Source organism: Muscardinus avellanarius, assembly GCF_963383645.1.
Source record: "Muscardinus avellanarius genome assembly, chromosome: X".
NCBI lineage: Eukaryota > Metazoa > Chordata > Mammalia > Rodentia > Gliridae > Muscardinus > Muscardinus avellanarius.
The window spans coordinates 41,839,239-41,865,484 of record NC_137792.1 but is presented as its reverse complement, the minus strand read 5'-3'; the positions used below and the strand labels follow the sequence as shown (position 1 = coordinate 41,865,484).

At 47.9% G+C, this 26,246-nt stretch overlaps 1 protein-coding gene across 2 annotated transcripts in view; it reads left to right on the top strand.

The window, feature by feature from the left end:
• Positions 1-26,246, top strand: part of CACNA1F (calcium voltage-gated channel subunit alpha1 F) — a gene marked incomplete at both ends in the record, with an annotated part of 45,239 nt that overhangs the window by 15,626 nt on the left and 3,367 nt on the right. For both annotated transcript variants that reach the window (XM_080718654.1, XM_080718655.1), the window contains 26 exons: positions 789-834; positions 1,235-1,286; positions 1,753-1,897; positions 2,012-2,141; positions 2,992-3,051; positions 3,244-3,350; positions 3,422-3,509; positions 5,491-5,598; positions 5,695-5,747; positions 6,968-7,114; positions 8,556-8,757; positions 8,864-9,022; positions 9,786-9,896; positions 10,113-10,196; positions 11,498-11,518; positions 12,530-12,658; positions 13,225-13,290; positions 13,619-13,710; positions 15,586-15,745; positions 16,612-16,739; positions 17,011-17,107; positions 17,253-17,355; positions 19,564-19,665; positions 19,826-19,956; positions 20,157-20,300; positions 22,574-22,743. In XM_080718654.1, coding sequence (XP_080574780.1) covers positions 789-834; positions 1,235-1,286; positions 1,753-1,897; positions 2,012-2,141; positions 2,992-3,051; positions 3,244-3,350; positions 3,422-3,509; positions 5,491-5,598; positions 5,695-5,747; positions 6,968-7,114; positions 8,556-8,757; positions 8,864-9,022; positions 9,786-9,896; positions 10,113-10,196; positions 11,498-11,518; positions 12,530-12,658; positions 13,225-13,290; positions 13,619-13,710; positions 15,586-15,745; positions 16,612-16,739; positions 17,011-17,107; positions 17,253-17,355; positions 19,564-19,665; positions 19,826-19,956; positions 20,157-20,300; positions 22,574-22,743 — 2,835 coding nt within the window. The remainder of the gene's footprint in view (positions 1-788; positions 835-1,234; positions 1,287-1,752; positions 1,898-2,011; positions 2,142-2,991; positions 3,052-3,243; positions 3,351-3,421; positions 3,510-5,490; positions 5,599-5,694; positions 5,748-6,967; positions 7,115-8,555; positions 8,758-8,863; positions 9,023-9,785; positions 9,897-10,112; positions 10,197-11,497; positions 11,519-12,529; positions 12,659-13,224; positions 13,291-13,618; positions 13,711-15,585; positions 15,746-16,611; positions 16,740-17,010; positions 17,108-17,252; positions 17,356-19,563; positions 19,666-19,825; positions 19,957-20,156; positions 20,301-22,573; positions 22,744-26,246) is intronic.

The following is a 26,246-nucleotide window of genomic DNA, read 5'->3' as shown; positions in this document are numbered from 1 at the left end:
AAAGGCTGAAGCCAGATGTGGTGGTCCACACTTGTAATTCCAGTACTTGAGAGGCTGAGACAAGAAGACTGCAGTTGGAGGGAAGCCTCAGCTTTAGTGAGGCCCTCTGCAACTTAGTGAGACCTTGTTTCAAAATAAAGAATAAAAAGTAGGGCTGAGGGTGTAGCTCAGAGGTAGAATACTCCTGGGTCCCATCCGCAGTACTACAAAAAAAATTAAGAAAATAAAAAGGTTGCAAGTATAGCTTGGAGGTAGAATGCCCTTGTGTTCAATCCCCAGTACAAATAATTAATAAGAGAGGCAGGTGTAACTTGGAGGTGGAGCAGCCTCAGATTCAATCCCCAGTACTGTTAAAAGACAACACCAGGACTGGGGGCCATTGTTCAGTAGCAAAACACTTGCCTAGCATGTGCAAGGCCCAGGGCTCCATCTCTGGAACTGCAAACAAAAGAAACAAACCACTGGAAAGGCAGGAATGGCATAAGCAGGGGGAAGAGTAGCAGGGGTGAGGCCAAATGGTGAGAGGAAAGAAGGTCTGTAGTGAGTCATTCTGGACCAATGTGGGACTCTGGTCCTTGCTCTTGGTAGGGACCCATGGGCAGTCTGTGAGCAGAGGAGGGGTGTGCCAAAGAGGACTTTGCAGGTCCCTCTGGCTGATGTGAGAATCCAGGACGGAAGTGGGGATGTTTTCAGGCCCCAGGAAAGGTCTGTTCTGGTTGCAATGACCCTCCCCCAGGCTTGCCCATCCACTGCCATCTGTGACAATCACCCCCTATTTCCTTGCACAGGGAAAAGACCAATGAAGGGACTGTCCCACAGGAGAATGGAACATTGGTGAGTTAGAAGCCTGGATGCTAATGCTGGCTGTGGTGGCGCGTGCCTGAAATCCCAACAATGAGGGAGGGAGAGGGGTTGAGACAGGAGAATGGCAGGTTCCAGGCCAGTATCAGCAACTTAGCAAGATTCTTTTTTAAAATGAAAAATAAAATAGGGCTGGGGTGTAGCTTGGAGGCAAAATGTCCCTGGATTCTATTCCTAGTACCACAAATAAAAAAGGACCCTGGGCTAAGTCTACACCCACCAGTACCACTCATACTTGTCAACATGCCTGCAACTTTCACCCCCATCCTCTGCCTATTCATTCCCCCTTCGTCTCACCCCTTCTATTCCTCTCCTGTGCCCACCTCCTGCTGTCCCTCTTCACCATCTTTGGCTCCCATCTCTCTGTCCTCAGGTGTCTGGTGGGGAGAATGAGGAAGAAGAGGGTGCAAAGAATGAAGGAGCAGGTAAGTAGGCTCAAGTGAAGGAGGTGTGTGGCCTGGGGACAGAGCCCAGGCAGAGAGCCCCAGACCCCTGACACCTTCCTGTGGAGAGAGCAGCCTTTTTCAATATCATCCCCAAAGAAAGAGTGTAGTGTGTGGCCAGCAACATTTGGGAACACTGAGATTAAAGAGGATAATCAGATGTTTTTTGTTTTACAGCAGAACTTTTCAGAGCCTTTGTTTTGAAATCGTGTGTGTATATAGAACATTCACTTCACAGGCATGCGCTGAGCTCCTGCTGTGCCCCAGGCGCTGTTCTAAGGGCTGGGCACCTGATGCCGAACAAAACAGACTAATCCCTTCCCTGAGGAGATGACGTACCCACAGGGAAAATGGACAGACTTTGCCCTGTGACAAGCGCCGGTCCAGAAGCTTTACATCAGTTTTCTCAATGAGTTTTCTCTTTCACTCTTTTTTCTCCCAATGCCAGGCATGGAGGAGGAGGAAGAGGAGGACGAGGACGAGGAGGAAGGGGGTGCAGGGCATGTGGAACTCCTGCAGGAAGTTGTGCCCAAGGAGAAGGTGGTCCCCATCCCCGAGGGCAGCGCCTTCTTCTGCCTCAGCCAGACCAACCCGTGAGCAGCCACAGTGATGGTGGGGCTGGGACAGGGCCCAGCTGCAGCCCTTGGTCTCTTCTGCTTATCTCTATGGTCCTAGGTTCTGATCACAGCCCTTTCCCCACCCCCCAGACTGAGGAAGGCCTGCCACACCCTCATCCACCATCATGTCTTCACCAATCTTATCCTGGTGTTCATCATCCTCAGCAGCGTGTCCCTGGCCGCCGAGGACCCCATCAGAGCCCACTCCTTCCGCAACCATGTGAGCCTATGGCTGCAGGCTGGTGGGACCCTCAAGGGGTGTCCTGATGGGCACAAGCCAGTGCTAGGGTAGAGATAAGTAGAAGGTCCTTAATTGGGCTGAAAAAGAGGATCGATGATGATGCCAGCAGTTAATGTGCGCATCACACACTTTGAGAAGCACTAGGCCGAGGATCAGTAGTTGACTGGGGTTAGGGGGCTGTGATCAGAGAGATTAAGCAAGCCAAGGGCACGAACATAAGCTGGGTCAAGGCAAAAAAGGTCAAATTTGAGTCCTAATCTCTCTGATGGACAAACTTTTTAGCTAGCCAGGCACAGTGGAACACACCTGTAAACCCACTACTTGGGAAGCTGAAATAGGAGGCTCAGCCCCGACAAATTAGAGAAACCATATTTTAAACAAACCAAAATGTACTGGGGATGAAGTTCAGTAGAAGAGTGCTTACCTAGCATTTGAGAGGCCTAGGTTCAATTTCCAGTACCACCAAAAGAAAATATAAGTAAACCAGGCATGGTGACTCACATCTGTACTCAGAAGGCTGAGATGGGAAGATTATAGAGTTGAGGCCAGACTCATCAACTTAGCAAGACCCTGTTTCAAAATAAAAAATTAAAAGGGTTAAAGGTGTATAGCTCAGAGGGAGACTGCCCCTGGATTTTTAGTACCAACAAAATTAAAAAGTAAACCTTTTGGCTTTTAGAAAGTCCTTCATGATGAAGAGAGGGAGGGAGGAAGGGAAGGCAAAATTTACATAGAGAACACACACACACACACACACACACACACACACACACACCTATGATCCCCTACAGTCATGTCTCATGGCCCCTCCTTTTTCCCGCCATCTCAGATTCTAGGGTACTTCGATTACGCCTTTACCTCCATTTTCACCGTGGAGATTCTACTAAAGGTGATTAATGTGTCCCAGCCTCACTGGTACCAACACCCACCCCACAAACCCTTCACAGTCTACCTCCATGGTTCCAGCCAGCATCTGGTCTTGCTTTCTACCCATCCTGACAGCCCACCCTTCTGGTCCCCATCTCCTCCTTCCCCCCACTATCCCCAGGTCAGGTCTAGCCCAATGTCCTTTGGTCCCCAGATGACAGTGTTTGGGGCCTTCCTGCACCGTGGCTCCTTCTGCCGTAGCTGGTTCAATCTGTTGGATCTACTGGTGGTCAGCGTGTCCCTCATCTCTTTTGGGATCCAGTAAGTGATGCCTCCCCCTGGCCACATATTCCTCCCAGAGCCAGAGGGCTTGAGGATTGCCTCCTCCCCAGCTCCAGCGCCATCTCTGTGGTGAAGATTCTGCGAGTCCTCCGAGTACTGCGGCCACTCCGAGCTATCAACAGGGCCAAGGGACTCAAGGTAGGAACATCCCACCCCATCCCTCAGGACCTAGGCCCTGCCTGTCCCCGGGGCCAGGACCAGTGACCAAACTGACCATTTGCACTGATGCACCACCACACACACATTCTTGGCCACTTGCCTTGTGGACTGAACCATTGTTTCAATCAGCATTATATCTTCCTTTGGCCATCATACTTTCTTTGGCAATCACATCTCTTTGGACCCTTTCTTGCCAAACTGCAAATCTCTAAAGTCTCTCTGCTTTTGCTTTCTTTTCCCAACTTTCATCTAAATGGCTAAGGGCCTCCATTAATAACCATGCCAAAGTCTGGATGTCTCACTGTCTTGGGCACTGCCAGATCAATCAGTCCATCATCTTTAAATCTGGCCTCAAGCCGGGCATGGTGGCGCACACTTATAATCCCAGCACTTGGGAGGCTGAGAAAAGCGGATCGCACAGGTTCGAAGCCAGCCTCAGCTACTTAGTGAGGCTCTCAGCTACTTAGTGAGACACTGTTTCCAAAACAAAATATAAAATAAGTCTGGGAATGTAGCCCAGAGGTAGAAGTCCCCTGGATTCCATCTCCAGTACCACCAAAAACCAAAACAAAACAGAACAAAATCTGGCCTCAAACCTAGCATGGTAGCACACGCTTGTAATCCCAGTACTTGGGAGGCTGAGACAGGAGGGTTACAGGTTTGCAGACAGCCTCAGCAACTTTGTGAGACCTTGTTTCAAAATAAAAGAATAAAATAGGACTGGCAGTGTAAATTGGAGATAGACTCTGCTCCTGGGTTCCACACACATAAAATGACAAGTTCTTTCTCACAATGTTTTACATATGGCCTCTATTCCATTTCCTTATGGAGCCCTCTTTACCCATTGAAATCCTGGGAGCACAGTCTCTACCAACCACCTTTCTAGCCACTTTCTGGCCCTTCCAACTTCCTCTCACAAGCCAATTTCAACAGTTTACAAAAAGCCACATACTCAGGCTTAGAAACAGCAATGAAACCAATTTCTGTTTAAGTCAGCATTCTCACTGCTGTGATCTAAATACAGGACACAGAAAACTTAGAGGAGAAAAGGTTTATTGGGGCTTATGGTTCAGAGACTTCAGGCCATGATCCAGCTCTAAGGAATAAACCACAGTGATGGTGGCAGCAGGATGGGTGGCAGAGAGACATGGTTCTCACATCATGGTAGCTGAAAGCAGAGAGAGAGAGAGAGAGAGAGAGAGAGAGAGAGAGAGAGAGAGAGAGCGAGCCAGGGGAGGGGACAAGGGACACATATAGTCCACAAGGTCACACACCCAGTGACTCCAGCCACACTCTACCTAAGCCACACCCAATAAATCCATTCAAATTATTAATCCATCAATGAATTTATCCATGGATGATATTAGAAGACTCATGATTCAATTCTTTTAGCTCTGAACATTTTTACATTGCTAATGCATGAGCTTTAATAGCAGACATTCTATTTCTTTTTTTTTTTGGGGGGGGGGGCGGGTCTGGGAATAAAACCCAGGGGCATTTGATCTCCGAGCTACACCCCCTGCCTTGTTTTTTATTCTTTATTTTGAAACAGGGTCTCACTAAGTTACGGAGTGCCTCACTGAATAGCTGAGGCTGTCCGCAAACCACAATCCTCCGGTCTCAGCCTCCCAAATGCTGGGATTACAAGCGTGCTCCACCACGCCCGGCCAGACATTCTATTTCTAATCCATAACACCCATGTTCCTTATAAGGGACCATACATTCCTTACCAGTGGCCACATTGCTGTAATTCAGGACTCTAACATGTGGCCACATACCCCTGCCTGGCAAACACTCTTGATTGATGACATGTCCCTAACCTCATTACTACCCTTTGTCCATGTGTTTCTGGCCATGTGTCCCCAGCCCAAGTCCCTGAGCTTCACGCATCACCAGAGTCCCTGGCCCTTGGCCACCGTGGCCTGCGGTGTCCATTAGCCATATACATGGGTACCCGCAGCACGTGGTACAGTGTGTGTTCGTGGCCATCCGGACCATCGGGAACATCATGATCGTCACCACACTCCTGCAGTTCATGTTCGCCTGCATCGGTGTGCAGCTCTTCAAGGTGGGGGAGACACTAGAGGGAGGTCCTGGGCAGGGGGCAGGGTGGGATGGTCAAGTATGAATCTGCTTAACAAATGTCCTCCCTCCCACCCTACAGGGAAAATTCTACAGTTGCACTGATGAGGCCAAACATACTCCCAAAGAATGCAAGTGAGTAATTGGGTGTGGTTAAGGGGCACACCTGTAACCCCAGTACTTGGGAGGCTTAAACAGGAGGATCTCAGGTTTGAGTACAACATCAGCAACTGAGCAAGACCTTATTTCAAATTTTAAAAAAAAGTTGAGCATGGTGGCACATGTCTGTAAACCCAGTACTTGGGAAACTTTTTTACTTTTATATTATTTATTTGCAGGTCTGGGGATGGAACCCAGAGGCATTCAACCTCCAAGCTACATCCCCTCCCCAATTTTCATCCTTTATTTTGAAACAGGGTCTTACTGAGTTGCAGAGGGCCTCACTAAGTACCCGAGGCTGTCCACAAACTACGATCCTCCAGTCTCAGCTTCCTAAATGCTGGGATTACAAGAGTGCACCACCACGCCCGGCAGGAAACTGTTTTTTTAAAAAAGGCTGGGGGTGTATCTTAGAGGTAGAACACCCCTGGGTTAAATTCCCAATATTACAAAATAAAGCCAGGCATGGTGGCTCACGCTTGTAATCCCAATATTTGGGAGGCTAAAACAGGAGGATCACGCAATTTCAAAGCCAACTTCAGATACTTAGGCTGTCAGTAACTTAATAAGACCTTGTTTCCAAATAAAATATTAAATAATTCTGGGAGTGTATCCTGGAGATAGATATCCACTGAGTTGCATCTCCAGTACCACAACAAAAATCACAAAATAAAAATACAATTAAAAAAAGGACGGGGATGTAGCTTGAAGCTATGCCCCTGGGTCCAATCCCCAGTACAAAACCCAGTTCAAAACCTCAGTACAAAAATAAATAAATAGATACATAGATAATTTTCTTAAAAGGGCTCGAGGTGTATCTCAGAGGTAAAATGACCCTGCATTCAATCTCCAGTACCTTAAAAAGTTGGCACCTGTTCCTGTTACTTTTCCCTGGCTAGGGATGGTGGTAATAGCATAGTGCCAACTATGTGCCAAACATTAGTCTCACTTATTGACTTACTGAATCATGTGTCAAGCCAGGAAATGGGTTCTGTTATTATCCTTACTTCAGAGATGGGGAAAACATCAGCACAAAGAGGTGTAAAGTCCACAGTCCCACAGCCAGGAATGGAGGATAGGTTTTGAACCCTGGCTGTCTACCTCCAGCACTGCTGCCTCAAGTCTAGAGACCCCAGGCCCTTTGTCATGGCTCCCCACCCCACCTTGCTCACCTAGCCTATCTGTAACATTCACAGGGGCTCCTTCTTGATCTACCCTGACGGAGACGTGTCACGGCCCCTGGTTCGGGAGCGGCTCTGGGTCAACAGCGATTTCAACTTTGACAACGTACTTTCAGCCATGATGGCTCTGTTCACTGTTTCCACCTTCGAAGGCTGGCCTGCGTGAGGGACAGGGCCCTGGGGATGGCAGAGGATCGGGCAGGGGTCTCTGGGGGATTGGCTGAGCATCTCCTGGGTTTGGGTGGGAGTGCGCCTTGGAGACTGGATGGGTTTTTTTCTGCTTGCAATCCGTATTAATGATACACTAAAAGCTGGGCATACCTATGATAGGACACACCTATAATTCTAGTACCTGGGAAGCTGAGACAGGAGGATTACAGTTTTACAGGGCAAGGAGTCAGTGCTTGGATCGGTGGGGTCTCCAGAAGTGGAAAGCTTAAAGCCGGGGGTGGTGGCGCATGCTTGTAATCCCCGTGCTTGGGGGGCTGAGACAGGAGGATCGCGTTGGTTCGAAGCCAGCCTCGCTGGCTTAAGAGACACTGTTTCCAAATGAAAATATAAAATAGGTCTGGGAGTGTAGCCCGGAGATAGAAGCGTTTCCAGAAATCCCAGCACCACAAAAAAAAAAAAAAAAAAAAGTGGAAAGCTTATGGTTGTAAGGGTGGTGCTCATGATGGTCTGGACTGGGCCAACAGCATTGTGAGTAGTACTTGTAGTGGTTTGATTGACATCCTGGCTTTGTGGGAGGGGCTTGGGGTGGTGTGATTGGGGCTTGTAGTAGTATGCTCAAAGTATACTTTAACCATTTCTGCCCTTACCTCTTTCCCTCCCCTCTCCCTGATCCTCTTACTCTTCTCTAATAGTGTCCTTGCTACTTTCATGTTGTGTCTTTTTTCTAGATCCGGACAGGGTTTCCTACAGGTGGGTGGGTGTATAAGAAGACTAGGTGGGGGGGTCTCAGAAGCTGGCTGGCAGTTCTTTGGAGACTTGGGTGAGGAGTCTCCAGGAATTCAGTAGAAGTCTCTGAGGAACTAAGTAGGTGTCTGGAAAGGGTTGGGTAGGTTTCTGGGGAACTAGGCAGAGGTCTGGGGACATTGGAAGGGAGGTCACTGAGGAGATGGAGCCGGGGATCCAGGGGTTTGTAGAGAGCTGCTCAAGGCTTTGGGGGTACTAGCAGGAGATTTCTAGGGGAAACAAAGCAATGAATTCAAGATGATGAGACAGGATATTTAGAGATCTTTAGGGGCTTGTCGGGAAGTTCTGAGCTGCTGCATGAGATCCCTAAGTGGCTGGATAAGGGCATTTGAAGGCCTTTTGGACCTTGGGATGCATGAGGTTCTTTGATTGCTTGGGTAGGCATTCTCTGGAGGGTTATGGGAGTCTCTAAGATTCCAGGGACAAGGGTTAATTAAGGACTTTTTAAGGTCCTGGTGGGAGTCTCTTGGAGGATGTAGAGATCCCTAGTGGTTTGGAATTTAGGGGTCTTTGCAGATCCAGACAGGAGATTCTGGGATGTCTGTGACAAGTAGCCTCGAAGCACTTTTGAGGAAGCTGGGATACCCACTCACCCACCCCCACTTCTATCGGCCACTGGCATCCACAGGCTGCTATATAAGGCCATCGATGCACACGCAGAAGACAAGGGCCCCATCTACAATTACCACGTGGAGATCTCTGTGTTCTTCATCGTGTACATCATCATCATTGCGTTCTTCATGATGAACATCTTTGTGGGTTTTGTCATCATCACCTTCCGTGCCCAGGGCGAGCAAGAGTACCAAAACTGTGAACTGGACAAAAACCAGGTGACCTCCAACCCCCAACCTTCCTGTAGCCACCAGCCCCTCTCCCCTCGTGTTGGGACTCCCCTCCCCCACACCAGACTCACTCCTGCTCTGCCCCGATTCACAGCGACAGTGTGTAGAATACGCCCTAAAGGCCCAGCCGCTCCGCAGATATATTCCCAAGAACCCGCATCAGTACCGTGTGTGGGCCACTGTGAACTCAGCCGCCTTCGAGTACCTCATGTTCCTGCTCATCCTGCTCAACACTGTGGCTCTAGCCATGCAGGTCTGTGTTCCCCATTCTCTTCCCTACCAGACATCTGCCCCTGTACTCACCAGACACCTGCACCTGTACTCACTACACAATCCCTTGGGAACTATCAGAAGTACTTTAGGATGCAAGTAACCAGATTCCCCAAAAATGACAGGGACTTAAGCTATCAAGACCCATCCTCAAATCAATGGCCAATACTTACTAACTACATTCTGGTTTCAGAGATGTAACAAAGTGAGAACAGGGCAAGGCTTAGTGGTGCATACTTGTAATCCCAGTATTTGGGAGGCTGAAACAGGAGAATTGCAGGTTTGGGGCCAGCCTCAGATACTTAGTGAGGCCCCCTGCAACTTAGTGACACCCTGTTTCAAAATAAAAATAAAATGGAGATGGGGGTGTAATTTAGAGGTAGAATGCCCCTGGGTTCAACCCCCAGTACCACAAAAAAGTTTTAAATAAATAAAATAGGGCTGGGGTATAACTCAGAGTTGCCCTTGAGTTCAATCCCTAGCACCACAAAAAAAGAAAAAGAAAAGGAGGGGGAGGAGGAGGAGGAGGAGAATGACATCAACGACAATGACAATGATGACAAAAGAAAAGAAAAGCTAAGGATCAGGAACTGGACTTTCCAGTATCCATGGGAAACAGACCACACAAGAGGCTTGGACAACCCATAATGCTACCATATCCCCAGACTCCCCTCAGCCCAGAACATGGCCTGTTTGGGGAAGGGGAGTCTATTCCTCAGGCTGACACTACCTGGTTATCTCCCCAGCACTATGAGCAAACTGCGCCCTTCAACTACGCCATGGATATCCTCAACATGGTTTTCACTGGCCTCTTTACTATTGAGATGGTGCTCAAAATCATCGCCTTCAAACCCAAGGTGCTTCCAGCCCTGGACCCAACCCCAGGGGGATGAATTCCTTGGGGAGGGAGTAGATTCCGGAGCTAGGAGGACAACAGTCTAGGAGTCATGAGACTAGAGTGATTCATGTGCAGACCCATCTTGTGGTCCAAGCCCAGCTCTGGATCCCCATTGTCCTCAACCCTGGCTCTCGAGCTCAAAGAACACAGTGTGCTGCTTTCCCCCTACCTACAGCATTACTTTGCCGATGCCTGGAACACGTTTGATGCTCTTATTGTGGTGGGCAGCGTAGTGGACATCGCGGTAACTGAAGTCAATGTGAGTACTGGCCTCTTCACTACCCTGCTCTCTCACAAAGCCTCCCCCCACCTCTACCCCAGGGCCCTACTTCACACAGCCAGGTGCCTCCATCTCACACCCTCCCTGCTCCTGAGACACTCCACGCTCCTCATTCTAGCTTTATCTGTTTTTTAAAAAACATATTTGATAGTTGGGCATGGTGATGAACACCTGTAATCCTGGTAGTTGGAAGGCTGAGATAGGATTGCAGGTTTAAGGCCATCGTCATCAACCTAGCAAGTTCCTCAGCAACTTAGTGAGACCCTATTTAAAAAAAAAAAGAGCTGGGGATATGCTGGGTGTAGTGACACATGCCTATAGTCTCAGTACTTGAGAGGCTGAGATAAGATCATGGGTTCAAAGCCAGCCTCAGCAACCTAATGAGACCCTGTTTCCAAATTAAAAAATACGGGGCTGAGGGTGTAGCTTGGAGGTGGTAGAATGCCTCTGGGTTCAATCCCTAGTTCCAAAAAGGGATGCTGGCGTGTAGCTTGAAGGTAGAATACCCCTGGGTTGAATCCCTAGTGCCACACACAAAAAAAATTCTGGAGATTTTTTATATTAATTTATTAGTTGTATCCAACATGTGTGTGTGCAGTGCTAGTAATGGAACCCAGGACCTTGCATATGCTAGGCAAGGGCTCTACCACTGAGCTACACCCCAGCCCCTGGCTCTATTTCTATGAGTCTCCATTGGGTTCCAAGTTCCCATCTACCTGCTTGCTTCTTCCACTTTGCAACCTATGCACTGGCTCCACCATCTCCTAAAATATCTCTCCTTTTCTTTTTGTTATCTCTTTCATTGCCTGCCTCTACCCCTCTGCTGGCTCCATCATCTCTTCTTATTACTCCACTGGCTTCATTTCCACCAACAAATCCATCATCTCCGACACGGGCCCTTCATCACCACCAACCACCCCATTGACTCCATGGTCTCCTCCATCGGCATTACATGGCTCTCTCACTTCTGATGATGACGGTGCTGCTGGTTCCATATCTCATCGCTGGCTTCCTCATTGGATCATGCATCGGTTCTCATCTCCATCATCTCCACGGCATCTGATCCCTTCATCTCCAACAATGTCTCTCCTCCATCATCTCCTTTACCCCCCTCCTTTCCACCGCCTATCACTGAGGTTTTTCACAACCATCTTGATGCTCTACCACATAACCTTCTCCATCATCCCTATATCTGTTCCATCATTTCTCCATTTGGCCATTTGGGCCTATGATCTCATCGTCTCTATTATCACATCTGTTTTGGTCATATCTCCCTCCAGAACGGCGGCCACCTTGGTGAGGTAGCAACCCCCATAAAAACAGGGACTCTCTCTTTTTCTACCCTCTCTCCCTCCCTTTCTCCCTCTCCTTTTCCCCAAGAGTGCTTAGAAATGCTCCTAAAGAGGAGCCAGACGTGGTGGCACATGCTTGTAATCCCAGCATTTGGGAGGCTGAGACAGGAAGATCATGGTTCACAGACAGCATCAGCTACTACATAGTGAGGCCCTCTGCAACTCAGTGAGACTCTGTTGCAAAAAAATAAAGAATATGAGATGGGAGAATTGCACAGGTTCAAAGCCAGCCTCAGCTACTTAGTGAGGCTCTCAGCAACTTAGTGAGACCCTGTCTCCAAATAAAATACAAAATAGGTCTGGAATTGTAGCCCCAAGGTAGAAGGCCCCTGGGTTCCACCCCCAGTACCACAAAAAAAAGAATAAAAAATAGGGCTGGGTGTGTATCTCGGCGGTAGAATACCCCTGGGGTCCATCCCCAGTACCATAAAAAAATTCCTAAAGTAGCCAGGCATGGTGGCATATGCCTGTAAATCCCAGTACTTGGGATGCTGAGACAGGAAAATATCTGATTCAAGGACAGCCTCAGCAACTTAGTGAGACATTGTTTTAAAGTGAAATATAAAAAAGAGTGGGGGTGTAGCTCAGAAGTGGAAGGCTCCTGGGTTCAATCTTCAGTACCAAAAAGAAAATGCTCTCTGAAGCCAACAACATTGGTGCGCGCCTATAATTTCAGCTACTTAGGAGTCTGAGACAGAAGGATCTCAGGTTCAAGGCCAGCCTTGGCAATTGAGTGAGGGCCTGTCTCAAAAAAGTAAATAAAAAGGGCTGGGAGTGTAGTTCAGTGGTAAAGCACTCATGGGCTCATTCCCCAGTATTGCATGGGGAAAAAAGAAATGCTTCCTGACCATTCTGAGGCCCAGTTCTGGATGCCTGAGGGCCAGGAGGGCCAAGATATGAGACAGGAAGGTGTCTGGGACAAATGCAAACGGAGCATCTATACTGTATCCCCAACCTCAGAGCTCCGAGGACAGCTCCCGCATCTCCATTACCTTCTTTCGCCTCTTCCGAGTCATGCGGCTGGTCAAGCTTCTCAGCAAGGGTGAAGGGATACGTACCTTGCTCTGGACATTCATCAAATCCTTCCAGGTAGTCCCCAGCCCAGCCCTTGACATGCTTCACCCCACTCCCACCCTCTTACCCTGTCCTTTTACTACCCTCACAAGTATAGTTCTGCTGGGCGAGATAGCACACACCTGAAATTCCAGTACTTGGGAAGCTGAGAAAAGAGGATCATAGGTTCAAGGATAGCCTCAGCAACTTAGCAAGACTCCGTTTCAAATAAAAAGGGCTGGGGTATAACTCAGAGGTAAAATAAGCCCCAGGTTCAATCCTTAGTGCAAAAAAAAAAAAAAAGTGTAGTTCCCAGTGTCTCACAAATACTGACATGGTATTAAACAGAGTTAGGGTAAGGTTAGCGAGGCCAGAGGGATGTTGGAAATTGAGAGTGCGACCGGAAAAAGCTATGAAGCTGGCCTTGCTAACCTTACCCTAACTCTGTTTAATACCATGTCAGTATTTGTGAGACACTGGTAGTCCTGGGTACTTTGAGGATAGACTACAACTTCTAGCAGGTGCGAGCCAGGGGAGCAATGCATTCTGGGGCTTAGAGTTATCTGCCTGCACCTGAGCATCCACTCACCCCATCCCCACAGGCCTTGCCCTATGTGGCTCTTCTCATAGCAATGATATTCTTCATCTATGCAGTGATTGGCATGCAGGTAAGTGGGGTCCCCAAGGAGCATCCTTCTGGTAGCCCTCTGCTGGAGAGTGGGTAACTGGGTAGAAATAGCTCCCTAGTGTGTATGTGGACAGAATAAGAGTGAAGGGATATACACATTAATCTGGACATTCATGAAATCCAGATGGTGGTGGATAGACAGACTAATTGGATGACCCTGGGTCAATCTACCCATCTCTGATATGGGATCAGCAGTGCCCATCTGTCTGGATTGTCAGGGCCCTGTAGGTCTCAGGAGGTGTGAAATGAGTGGGAACACGTGGGGGCATGGGTTCATCCCCTTGACAAAGTTCCCTGTGTACTTCTAGATGTTTGGCAAGGTGGCTCTTCAGGACGGCACACAGATCAACCGCAACAACAACTTTCAGACCTTTCCACAGGCTGTACTGCTTCTTTTCAGGTCATATCTTCCCACTTCCCTGCCACCTCAGTCCCTTGCATGCCCACAGGTGCCCACACATCGTCTGTGGCCCCCATACTTCCTGAGCTATGAAAACATCTGGGCAGCATGCGTTTCCAATGTAGCCTGAGACCATAAATATTTGCTGTGATCTGGGAAGTCCATTAGAATATTCTAGTATCATCTGGGGATGTAGCTCAGTGGTAGAGCACTTGCCTAGCATGTTCAAGGCCCTAGGTTCCATCCTTAACACTGTCAAAAAAAAAGTAAGAAGCCACAGGGCCAGAGTTCATGCATTTAAACACCAAATGTAGAGTTGGGAGTTGTGGCACACTCTTATAATCCCAGTACTTTGGGAGGCTGAGACAGGGGAATTGAAGGTTTGCAGCCAGCCTCAGCAATTTAATGAGGCTGCCTCTAATTTAGTGATATCCGGTTTCATTTATTTATTTTTGGTGGTACTGGGGGTGGAACCCAGAGGCTTTCTACCTCCGGGCTATACTCCCGGACCTTTTTTATATTTTATTTGGAAACAGGGTCTCACTAAGTTGCTGAGAGCCTCACTAAGGAGCTGAGGCTGGCTTCGAACCTGTGTGATCATCCTGTCTCAGCCTCCCAAGCGTGGGGATTACAAGCGTGCGCCACCACACCCAGCTAGTGAGACCCTGTTTCAAATAAAAAATAAAATGGGGCCAGGAATGGTGGCGCACTAGCATTTGAGAGGCTGGGACAGGAGGATTGTGGTTTGCGAACAGCCTCAGATACTTAGTGAGTCCTTTACAACTCATTGAGACCCTGTTTCAAAATAAAGAATAAAAAATAGGGCTTGGGATGTAGCTCAGTGGTACAATGCCCCTGGGTCCCATCCCCTGTACCAAAAAAAAAAAAATGAGGCTGGGGGTATAGCTCAGAGGTAGAATGCCTTGGGGTTCCATCCCCAGTAACACACACACACACACACACACACACACACACACACAAACACACACACACACTACATCCTTATCTGGGTGTGGTGGCACACACCTCTGATCTTAGTACTTGGGAGGCTTATAGGAGGGTTGCAGGTTGGATGCCAGCCTTGGCAACTTAGTGAGACCCTCAAAAACTCAGGGAGACCCTGTTTCAAAATAAAAAGGGCTAAGGGTGTAGCTCAGAGGTACAGCACCCATGGGTTCAATTCCCAGCACCAAAAAAAAAAAAAAAATTCTAGTCTCAGCCATAACTGTTCTGGCTGTAAGATACAACCCCTTCTTAGTCCACCGTGCCCTCCTCTGTAAACTACAAACATAATTGTCATCATCATGGTTGTGTTAACTGTTAAAATATCAGGATGCTTGCCAGGTGTGGTGGTGTAATCCCAGTATTTGGGAGGCTGAGACAGGAGGATCACAGGTTCAAGGACAGCCTCAGCAAGTAGTAAGGCTCTCATCAACCTGGCAAGACCCTATTTCAAAATAAAAATAAAAATAAAATAAGGATGGGGGTGTAGCTTAAAGGTGGAATGCCCCTGGGTTCAATCTCCAGAATCACACACACACACACACACACACACACACACACACACACTCAGGATGTTATCTGAGCCTGACATTGTGGCGCATGCCTGTGATACTAGTATCTGAGACAGGAGGATTGCAGGTTCAAGGACAGCAACTTAGCAAAACCCTGATTTAAAACAAAAATGGCTGGAGGTGTACCTTTATTGAGGTGCATATTCTAATTGGATCAGAATGCCCCTGAGTCCAATCCCCAGCTGCCAGGAGCACCCCTGGGATGAAGTATGTCGTCTCCTTACTCCCCATCTCCCTGCAATGCCACTTAAAACTACAACATAGCCTGTTCTCAGGATGTAACCTCTGTGTGACCCCTCAGGTGTGCCACCGGTGAGGCATGGCAGGAGATAATGCTTGCCAGCCTCCCTGGAAATCGGTGTGATCCAGAGTCTGACTTCGGCCCTGGTGAGGAGTTCACCTGCGGTAGCAATTTTGCCATCGCCTATTTTATCAGCTTCTTCATGCTCTGTGCCTTCCTGGTGAGGACCGTTCCCCACAACCACCACCACTGCCATGGGGCTGGCCATATGCTCCCAGGGATGCCCAATGAGGTGGGCAGCCCAGATCCAGAGACAGCTTCCCAGACCATAAGATGATCCACCCAGGAATTATGATCCAGTGATCTCATTAGATCACCCCAAGCTGGACACAGTGGTACATTCCTGTAATCCCAGTACTTGGGAGGCTGAGACAGGAAGATTGCCAGTTCAAAGCTAGTGTGCAGTAACTTAGTGAGAACCTGTTTCAAAATAAAAAGGTAAAGCTGGACATGGTGGCATGCACCTGTAATCCAGTAACTGGGAGACTGAGACAGGAGGATCGCAGGTTCAAGACCAGCCTCAGAAACTTAGCAAGACTCTCGGCAACTTAGACCCTGTTTCCATATAATAAATTAAGAAAAAGGTCTGGGGATGTAACTCAGAGGTATAACGCCCCTGGGCTCAATCCTCAGCACCACAAAAATAAATAAATAAAAATCAAGGGCTGGAGGTGTAGCTCAGGTAGAACATCCTGCGGTTCAATCAATCACTAGTACCACAAATAAATAAATTAGCTGGGCATGGTGGTGCCCATCTGTAACCTCAGTACTTGGGAGGCTAAGAAAGGAGGATCAGCAGGTTCCAGGCCAGCCTCAGAAACTTAAAAAGACCCTCAGCAACTTAGCAAGACCCTATTTCAAAATAAAATCTAAAAACGGTGGAGCATAGTGCTTGGAGGTAGAACACCCGTAGATTTGATACTCAGTACTAGAGGGGAAAAAAAAACCACTCACGCTTAGTCTCCCACCAATCTCCATGACCCTGCTCTGCCCTTCACCTAAACCACTTTGCTTCCCTGCCCACAGATCATCAATCTCTTTGTGGCTGTGATCATGGACAACTTTGATTATCTAACCAGAGATTGGTCTATCCTGGGCCCCCATCATCTTGATGAGTTCAAGAGGATCTGGTCTGAATATGACCCCGGAGCCAAGTATGTCTGCTAACCCCTTACTCAGAATCCCAGCGACAATGCACTACCCTCATGGTCCCTCAGCCCCACAACCTCTGACCTGTGCATCCTATCACCCAGGCTATAGATGCCCCAAAGTTTCTACTGCCCCTGTCCTTTTCCCTTCCAACTGTCTATCACTTCTTCCCCAGAAGTCCTAGGGGTGTTTGTGGGGGAGGTAGTGATAAACTAGTAGGCTTTGAGAAAAAGCTAGGAGTTTCGCAATCCAGTGGCACATTTCCAATTCTCCCAGGGGTCGCATCAAGCACCTGGACGTGGTCGCCCTGCTGAGGCGTATCCAGCCCCCGCTGGGCTTCGGGAAGCTGTGTCCACACCGAGTGGCTTGCAAGGTCTGTCCACCACATGGGGAGGCAGGGAGCTGCTTTGGGTGGAGACCCATGTTTGGTCACACACTTAGCAGTTTCTGCCCCAGACACTCGTGCTCCCATGCCTGGCATTTTCCTAAAACGAGTTTCATGTTTCTGGTATTTGCAGAGACTTGTGGCAATGAACGTGCCCCTCAACTCAGATGGGACGGTGACTTTCAACGCCACACTCTTTGCCTTGGTGCGGACATCCCTGAAGATCAAGACAGAAGGTGCTAGGGAGGGCAGTGGCCAGGGAGGAAGGGTCCCTGGGGAGGGTGCAGGGAGCAAACCCATCCAAGGACGGACCGCACTTCTAGCTCTGAACCTCACAATGGATGGGGTGGCTGACTTCTCTGGGCTTGTCCCCATCCTCCACCTGGGGGGGGGGGCATGTGCAATAGCAATAAGAGCTTCTCAGGAGACTGAGGCAGGAAAATCACAAGTTCAAGGCCCATCAGGGCTATTTTGGGAGATCCTGTATCAAAATAAAAATTTTGAGCTGGGAATGGTAGTGCATGCCTGTAATCTTCAGGAATCTGAGACCAGAGGGGTGTACGTTCGAGGCCAGCCTCAGCAACTTAGTGAGGACCTTAGCAACCTAGTGAGACCCTGTTTCAAAAACCAAATATTAAGCTGGGCATGGTGGCACATGCTTGTAATCCCAGCATTTGGGAGGCTGAGACAGGAGTATCGCGTAGGTTCAAAGCCAGCCTCAGCTACTTAGTGAGGCCTTTGCAACTCAGTGAGACCCTGTTTCAAAATAAAGAATAAAAAGTAGGGCTGGGGGTGTCTCTCGAAGGTAGAATGCCCCTGGGTTCCATCCCCAGTACCACAATAAATAAATAAATAAATAAATAAATAAATAAATAAATAAATAAATAAAAGGGCTGAGGATGTAACTCTATTGTGGGTTCTAGTGGACACTACTTGCTCCGTAATCCTGCCATGGAAGGTTATTGCTTCATGCAGCTCCCGAAAAATTATTCTGTGGTTTCTGCCACAGAAGGTTGCTGCTCAAGGCAGCTTCCTTCTTCTCACATGAAAATGACATGAAGCCTGATATAATAACTTTTTTTTTGCAGGTCTGGGGATAGAACCATTTGACCTCCAAGCTACACCCCCTGCCCAATTTTTTATTCTTTATTTTGAAACAGGGTCTCACTGAGTTGCGGAGGGCCTCACTAAGTAGCTGAGGCTGTCCACCAACCGCGATTCTCCAGTCTCAGCCTCCCGAATGCTGGGATTACACGCGTGCGACACCACGCCCGGCTCTGACAATAATTTTTTAAATATATATTTAATACTTGAGAGGCCCAGAGAATCGATGTCAATTCTCCTGGTTTCTTTCAGCCAGCATTACATTTTTATAGAAACTTTAAACAAGGCATGATAAAAGTTAATCAAACACAGAAGCCAGCAATTGTCATGCATTATGATAAGGAAAATCAGTAAGGCAGACATGTGGCAAGTTTAGATGAAGGAGGGATTAGACATTACTGGGTGGAGATGACATCGAAAATTGTGCCTTAACTGGGCGTGGTGGCGCGCGCTTGCAATCCCTGCGCTTGGGAGGCAGAGACAGGAGAATGGCACAGGTTCGAAGCCAGACGTGCTGGTTCAAGAGACCCTGTTTTCAAATAAAAATATAAAATAGGCCTGGGAGTGTAGCCCGGAGATAGAAGGGTTCCATCCCCAGTACCACCAAAAAAAAAAAAAATGCTTACACCAGGTCTCTTGGAATTTGTCCACTTGTGGACAAATCCCACCCAGCCAAATACCTTGTTTTCAAGTTGAGCTGGTCCAAGAGGATAATCTCAGTGTGCATTCTAAGGTGGCCCTTGACAGATCTCAGAGCTAGAGTGCTCTTGGGTCCAATCCCCAGTGTCATAAATAAATAATAAAATTTTGAAAAGGGACTAGGGCTGTAGCTCAGAGGCAGAGTACTCGTGGGTTTGCTCCCCAGTACCGCAAAAAGAAAGAAAGAAAGAAAGAAAGAAAGAAAGAAAGAAAGAAAGAAAGAAAGAAAGAAAGAGAAAGAAGAGCCGGGCGTGGTGGCGCACACTTGTAATCCCAGCATTCGGGAGGCTGAGACCTGGAGGATCGCGGTTCGCGGACAGCCTCAGCTACTTAGTGAGGCCCTCTGCAACTCAGTGAGACCCGGTTTCAAAATAAAGAATAAAAAAATAGGGCAGGGGGTGTAGCTCAGAGGTCAAATGCCCCTGGGTTCCATCCCCAGACCTGCAAAAAAAAAAAAAAAGAAAGAAAGAAAGAAAGAAAGAAAGAAAGAAAGAAAGAAAAAAGAAAAGAAAGAAAAGAAAAGAAAAGAAAAGAAAAGAAAAGAAAAGAAAAGAAGAGCTTCTGAAGCTCCCTAGCAAGAGTGATGGGCAGCTGGAACGATTCTTCCTCTTTCCTCTGCCCTGCACCCTGCTCCAATACAGGGAACCTGGAACAAGCCAACCAGGAGCTGCGGATGGTAATCAAGAAGATCTGGAAGCGGATAAAGCAGAAGCTACTGGATGAGGTCATCCCCCCTCCAGATGGTAAGCCCAAATGATTGTTGGAATGGCAGATGATTGCACTCTTCCATAAAACCAGCACCAGTCCCAGGCAAGGGAGAGTCCTTGCTGGTGGATAGAAATTGGGAGGCATGGTGGGGCAGAGAACCCCTGTGTAACTTTGCCCTCTCTCCCTTTTCCCCAGAGGAGGAGGTCACCGTGGGCAAATTCTATGCCACATTTCTCATCCAAGATTATTTCCGCAAATTCCGGAGGAGGAAAGAAAAGGGACTACTAGGAACCGAGGCTCCGCCAAGCACCTCTTCTGTCCTTCAGGTCTTCAGGGCAAGGCCTGGCATGGCTGAGGCCAACCTCCTCTTGATCTCATTAAATTTGTGCCACAGATGGGAAATCTAAAGCCCCAGAGAGGGGCAGGGGCAGCTAAAAGGCCCCCAAGGCTCCTGCAAGGGAAGCAGGCTCCTAGAGGGGAAGTCACACTCTGAGTGGACCACTTCCCTATTTTTCCACCCCCACAGGCAGGTCTGAGGAGCCTGCAGGACTTGGGTCCTGAGATCCGGCAGGCCCTCACATGTGACTCCGAGGAGGAAGAGGAAGAGGAGGAAGAAGGGCAGGAAGGAGAGGAGGAGGAGGAAGCTGAGAAGGATCCAGAAACACACAAAGTGAGGATACTCCCCCAGGAACCCTTGATCATTAAATACTCCCTCGGCTGGGCTTGGTGGTGCCAGCCTGTAACCCCAGTACTTAGAGGACTGAAACAAGCCGGGCGCGGTGGCGCACGCTTGTAATCCCCACGCTTGGGAGGCTGAGACAGGAGGATCGCACAGGTTTGAAGCCAGCCTCAGATACTTAGTGAGGCTCTCAGTAACTTAGTGAGACTCTCTTTCCAAATAAAGTATAAAATAGGTCTGGGAGTATAGCCTGGAGGTAGAAAGCCTCTGGGTTCCACCACAGTGCCACCAAAAAAAAAGAGGACTGAAACAAGAGAATCATAGGTGTGAGGCCAGTCTCCGCAATTTTTATTTTTGTGATACTGGGAATGGAACCCAGGGGCTTTCTATCTCCAGGCTACACTCCCAGAACTATTTTATATTGTATTTGGAAACAGGGTCTCATTAAGTTGCTGAGAGCCTCACTAAGTAGCTGAGGCTGGCTTCGAACCTGCACGATCCTCCTGTCTCCGCCTCCCAAATGCTAGGATTACAAGCGTGCGCCACCATACCCATCTCAGTCTCAGCAATTTAGTGAGAACCTGTTACAAAATAAAAATATTTAGCCGGGCATGGAGGCCCTCCTCAACTTAGTGAGACCCTGTTTAAAAATAAAGAATAAAAAATAGGGCAGGGGGTGTAGCTCAGAGGTCAAATGCCCCTGGGTTCCATCCCCATACCCGCAAAAAATAAAAATAAAAAATTTAAAAGGCTGGTGGTTTTGCTTAGAGTTAAAATGCCCCTGGATTCAATCCCCAATACAAAGCCAGGCATGGTGGTGCACGCTTGTAATCCCAGCATTCGGGAGGCTGAGACCGGAGGATCGCGGCTGGTGGACAGCCACAGCTACTTAGTGAGACCCACAGCTACTTAGTGAGGCCCTCCACAACTCAGTGAGACCCGGTTTCAGAATAAAGAAAAAAAATAGGGCAGGGGGTGTAGCTCAGAGGTCGAATACCCCTGGGTTCCATCCCCAGACCCGCAAAAAAAAAAAATTCCCAATACAGAAGGAATAGGAAAAGGAGAAGAAGGAAGGGGGGAGGAGGAGGAGGAGGAGGAGGAGGAGGAGGAGGAGGAGGAGGAGGAGGAGGAGGAGGAGGAGGAGGAGGAGGAATAAAATAAAATACTTTCTCAGCCAAGCTCAGTGGTGCACCTCCATAATTCCAGTACATGGATCTGGGTATGGTGGTTCATGCCTGTAATCACACTACTTGAGAGGCTGAGACAAGAAGATTACAGGTTCAAGGATGGCCTCCGCAATTTAGCAAAACCATCAGCAACTCTGTGAGACCCTATTTCTTTTTTTCTTTACTTTCCTTTTTTTTTTTTTTTTGCATTATTGGGGATTGAACCCAGGGTCATTCTCCCTCTGAGTTGCAACCCCAGTCCTATTTTTTATTCTTTTTTTGTGTGTGTATGGTACTAGGAGTGAAACCCAGAGGCTTTCTACCTCCAGTCTATCCTCCCAGACCTATTTTCTATTTTATTTGGAAACAGGGTCTCACTAAGTTGCGGAGAGCCTCACTAAGTACCTGAGGCTGGCTTCAAACCTGTGAGATCCTCCTGTCTCAGCCTTCCAAGCATGGTGATTACAAGCATGTGCCACCACGCCCGGCTTATTCTTTATTTTTTGAAACAGGGTCTTCCTAAGTTGCAGAGGGCCTCACTAAGTAGCTGAGGCTGGCCATGAACCTGCGATCCTCCTGTCTCAGCTTCCCAAGTACTGGGATTACAAGTGTGCACCACCACACCCAGCTAACTCTGTTTCAAAATTAAAAAAATAAATAAAATAGGGCTGGAGGTGTAGCTCAGAGGTAGAACAGCCCTGGGTTAAACTCCAGTACCAAAAAAAAAAGTCCCAGATAGGAGGATAGCAGGTTTGAGGCCAGCCTCAGCCTCAGCAACTTAGCTAGACCATTATAGAATAAAAAATAAAATAGGTCTGGGGGTATCAGTGATAGTGTGCCCCTGGATTCACTCTCCAGAACCACAGTAAAATAAAATAGGATAAAATACTCAATAAATCCCCTGAATGACTTTGATACTATCTCTGTGACCCCCTACACCCTGGAAAAATGTACATTCAGTACGTACCATCATCAGCTGTTGGAAGGCAGCAACCAGATTCAGCTCCTGGGGTACTCATACACCAGCGAAGGAGACACAATAAGGCCAAGGCCTTAGCTATAACATTGGTGCAACATTCTGTCTTGTGACTTTTTCAGCCCCCCCTAGCCTCCCAGCTCCCGTCTCGCCGAAGCTCCAGGATTTCTGTGTCTCTGCCTGTCGGGGAAAGACTCCCAGATTCACTCTCCCCAGGGCCCAGTGATGATGATGGAGGGGCCCCCAATGCCAGACAGCCCAGTGTGCCACAGGCTGGATCCCACAACCAAAGGTAGGGACAAGCACCTGGGGAAGGCTTTGAGGGAGGGGAGGGGAGAGGTTATACACTGTATCCCAGGCCATGGGAGTAGGACCTAGAAACTTTGAGTGAAAACTTGGGATAGAAGTATTTCAAGGGATCAGGAGGGAAAGGTGGATAACAAGAGAATATTAAGAAAAGTAATGCAAAGGCTTAATGCAAACTGCACTTGATATGAGTCTGCACCTATAGTCCAGGCACTTGCAAGGCTGAGACTAGAGGACCACAGGTTTGAAGCCAGCCTCAGAAACTTAGTGAGGCCCTCAGCAACTTAGTGAGACCCTGTTTTAAAATAAAAGGGGGGCTGGGGATGCAGCTTAGTGGTAGAGAGCCCCTGGGTTCAGTTCTCAATACCAAAACAAAAAAGTACATGATGTGGATCTAAATGGGAATGGGTTTAAGTTCAAATACTGGCTCTGCCACTAGCTTAGTGACCTTGGGTAGTTATTTCATTTCTATGACCCTGAACTATTTGCCTGTAAAGTGGGGGTGATAAAGGCACCTGCTACATGGGATTAACAGAAGGATGAAATGATATCATACATGTCAAGTGCCCAGATTCTACTCCCTCTAACACATTCCCTATTTCTCAAGTTCAAGCTGTCTCTTCAACGGGCCAACTTTGATTATTCTTTGAAACTGTGAATCCTTCTAATGAGATGAACATGCATTAAAAGTAAACCTATGTTCACTTTATAAGGAATAATATAGCCAGCCATGGTGGCACATGCCAGTCCTAGCTCCTTGGAAGACTAAAGCAGGAGGATCGTAAGTTCTAGGCCAGCCTGAACAACTTAGAGAAACACTGTCTCAAAATAAAATCTTTTTTTTATTATGGTACTGGGGGTGGAACCCAGGGGCTTTCTACCTCTGGGCTATCCTCCCAGACCTATTTTATATTTATTTGGAAACAGGGTCTCACTAAGTTGCTAAGAGCCTCACTAAATAGCTGAGGCTGGCTTCGAACCTGTGTGATCCTCCTGTCTCAGCCTCCCAAGCACAGAGATTACAAGCTACCACGCCTGGCTCAAATTAAAATATTTTAAAAATGGTTGGGATGCCACTAGTGGGCCCAGCTCCCCTCCGCCCTGTTCACTCCACAGACTTCCTCTCTGAGTGCTACCCCACAGGCCACCTCAACAAATATGGCTGTAAGACATCCTGGGTGTCCCACCTGGTGCCAGCGAGAACAAGTTGAAGAAGGGTTGAGCTGTGGGGTTTCAGTGGTTACAAAATCTATCCTGGACACAGGCAGTGCTATGCCAGGACCAACAGGAAGGTTTTCTAGTTTCTTTCTTTCTTTTCTTCTTCCTTTTTTTTTTTTTTCTTTTTGTGGTACTGGAGATGGAACCCTTCTACCTCTGGGCTACATTCCCGGACCTATTTTATTTTTGGAAACAGTCTTTTAAGCCAGCATGGCTGGCTTTGAACCTGCGCGATCCTCCTGTCTCTGCCCCCCAAGCACGGGAATTACAAGTGTGCGCCATCATGCCCAGCTTCTAGTTTCTTAATGCAAAATACAAGTTGGCTTTCCTTTCCAAGAGAAATCCTCAACAGATAAACTGAACTGTCCTCTATAGAAGGAAGGACAAAGAGAGAAGGTTGGAATAAATTCAAAAGAAAAGAACCCAATGTGTAGTTAAATTTTAGAGGGCCATCGACTGCTGCATCTCTTGCTGCTATAAGGGCCACGAGGAATAAAAACCCAGAAGTTAGGAAGGTCCAACAAGAACAGGCTATCAGGGCTGCCAAGAAAGCAAAAAAAAAAAAAAAAAAAAAAAAAAGGCTAAGCAAGCATCTAAAAAGACAGCAATGGCTGCTGCTAAGGCACCCACAAAGGCAGTGCCTAAGCAAAAGATTGTGAAACCTGCGAAGATTCCTGCTCCCTGGGGTTGGTGGAAAACGCTAAATCATCAGATCAGATTTATTTATTTTGTGGTACTGGGGATGGAACCCAGAGCCATTCTTCCTCCAAGCTACACCTCCAGCCTTATTTTTTATTCTTTATTTTGAAACAGGGTCTCACTAGATTGCGGAGGGCCTCACTAAGTAGCTGAGGCTGGCCGCAAACAACGATCCTCCTGTCTCGGCCTCCCTTTTTTTTTTTTTTTTTTTTTTGCGGTACCTGGTGATGGAACCCAGGGGCTTTCTACCTCCAAGCTATACCCCCAACCCTATTTTTTTATTCTTTATTTTGAAACAGGGTCTCACTGAGTTGCAAAGGGCCTCACTAAGTAGCTGACGCTGTGTGTGAACCTCAATCCCCCTGTCTCAGCCTCCCAAATACTGGGATTACAACCATGTGCCACCACGCCTGGGTAGCAGATCAGATTTTTAAACAAAGATCATCTATAATTCTAAAAAAAGGGGGGCTGCGGTGTAGGTAGAGCACTTGCCTAGTATGCACAGTGCCGTAAGTTCAATACCCAGTGAAGAAAAGAAGAGAAAGGAGGAGAACCAGCCAGGCACAGTGACGCATGCATGGGCCCTGAGTTCAACCACCAATACAGAAGGAGGAGGAGCTGGGCACAGTGACAGTGACACACACCTATGTTATTACTTGAGAGGCTGAGACAGGAGGATCACAGGTTCAAGGGCAGCCTCAGCAATTTAGTGAGACCCCATTTCAAAATTAAAACATATAAAGGATCCAAGCGTAGTGGCACATGACTGTAATTCCAGTATTTGATAGGCTGAGACAGGTTCGAGGGCAGCCTCAAAAACTTAGTGAGACCCTATTTCAAATTTTAAAACAATGAGCTGGGCGTAGTGGTGCACGCTTGTAATCCCAGTTTTCGGGAGGCTGAGACCTGGAGGATCACAGTTCGCGGACAGCCTTAGCTACTTAGTGAGGCCCTCTGCAACTCAGTGAGACTCGGTTTCAAAATAAAGAATAAAAAATAGGGCAGGGGGTGTAGCTCAGAGGTACAATGCCCCTGGGTTCCATCCCCAGACCCGCAAAAAAAAAAATTTTAAACAATGGCCGGGTGTGGTGGTGCAGCTTGTAATCCCCGCGCTTGGGAGGCGGAGACAGGAGGATCACAGTGGTTCAAAGCCAGCCCCGCTGGCTTAAGAGACCTTGTTTCCAAAAATAAAAAGTATAAAATAGGTCTGGGAGTGTAGCCCGGAGGTAGAAGGGCTTCCAGGAATCCCAGTACCACCAAAAAAAAAAAAATTTTTTTAAGCAAGCCGGGCATGGTGGCACACGCTTGTAATCCCAGCATGTGGGAGGCTGAGACTGGAGGATCATGGTTCACAGACAGCCTCAGCTACTTAGTGAGGACCTCTGCAACTTAGTGAGACCCTGTTTCAAAATAAAGAATAAAAAATAGGGCAAGGGGTGTAGCTTGTGGTTGAATGCCCCTGGGTTCCATGCCAAGACCTGCAAAAAAAAAATTAAAACAAAATAAAATTGGGCTGAGGGTATTGTTCAGAGACAGAATGCCCCTGGGTTCAATTCTCAGTACTATAAAAAT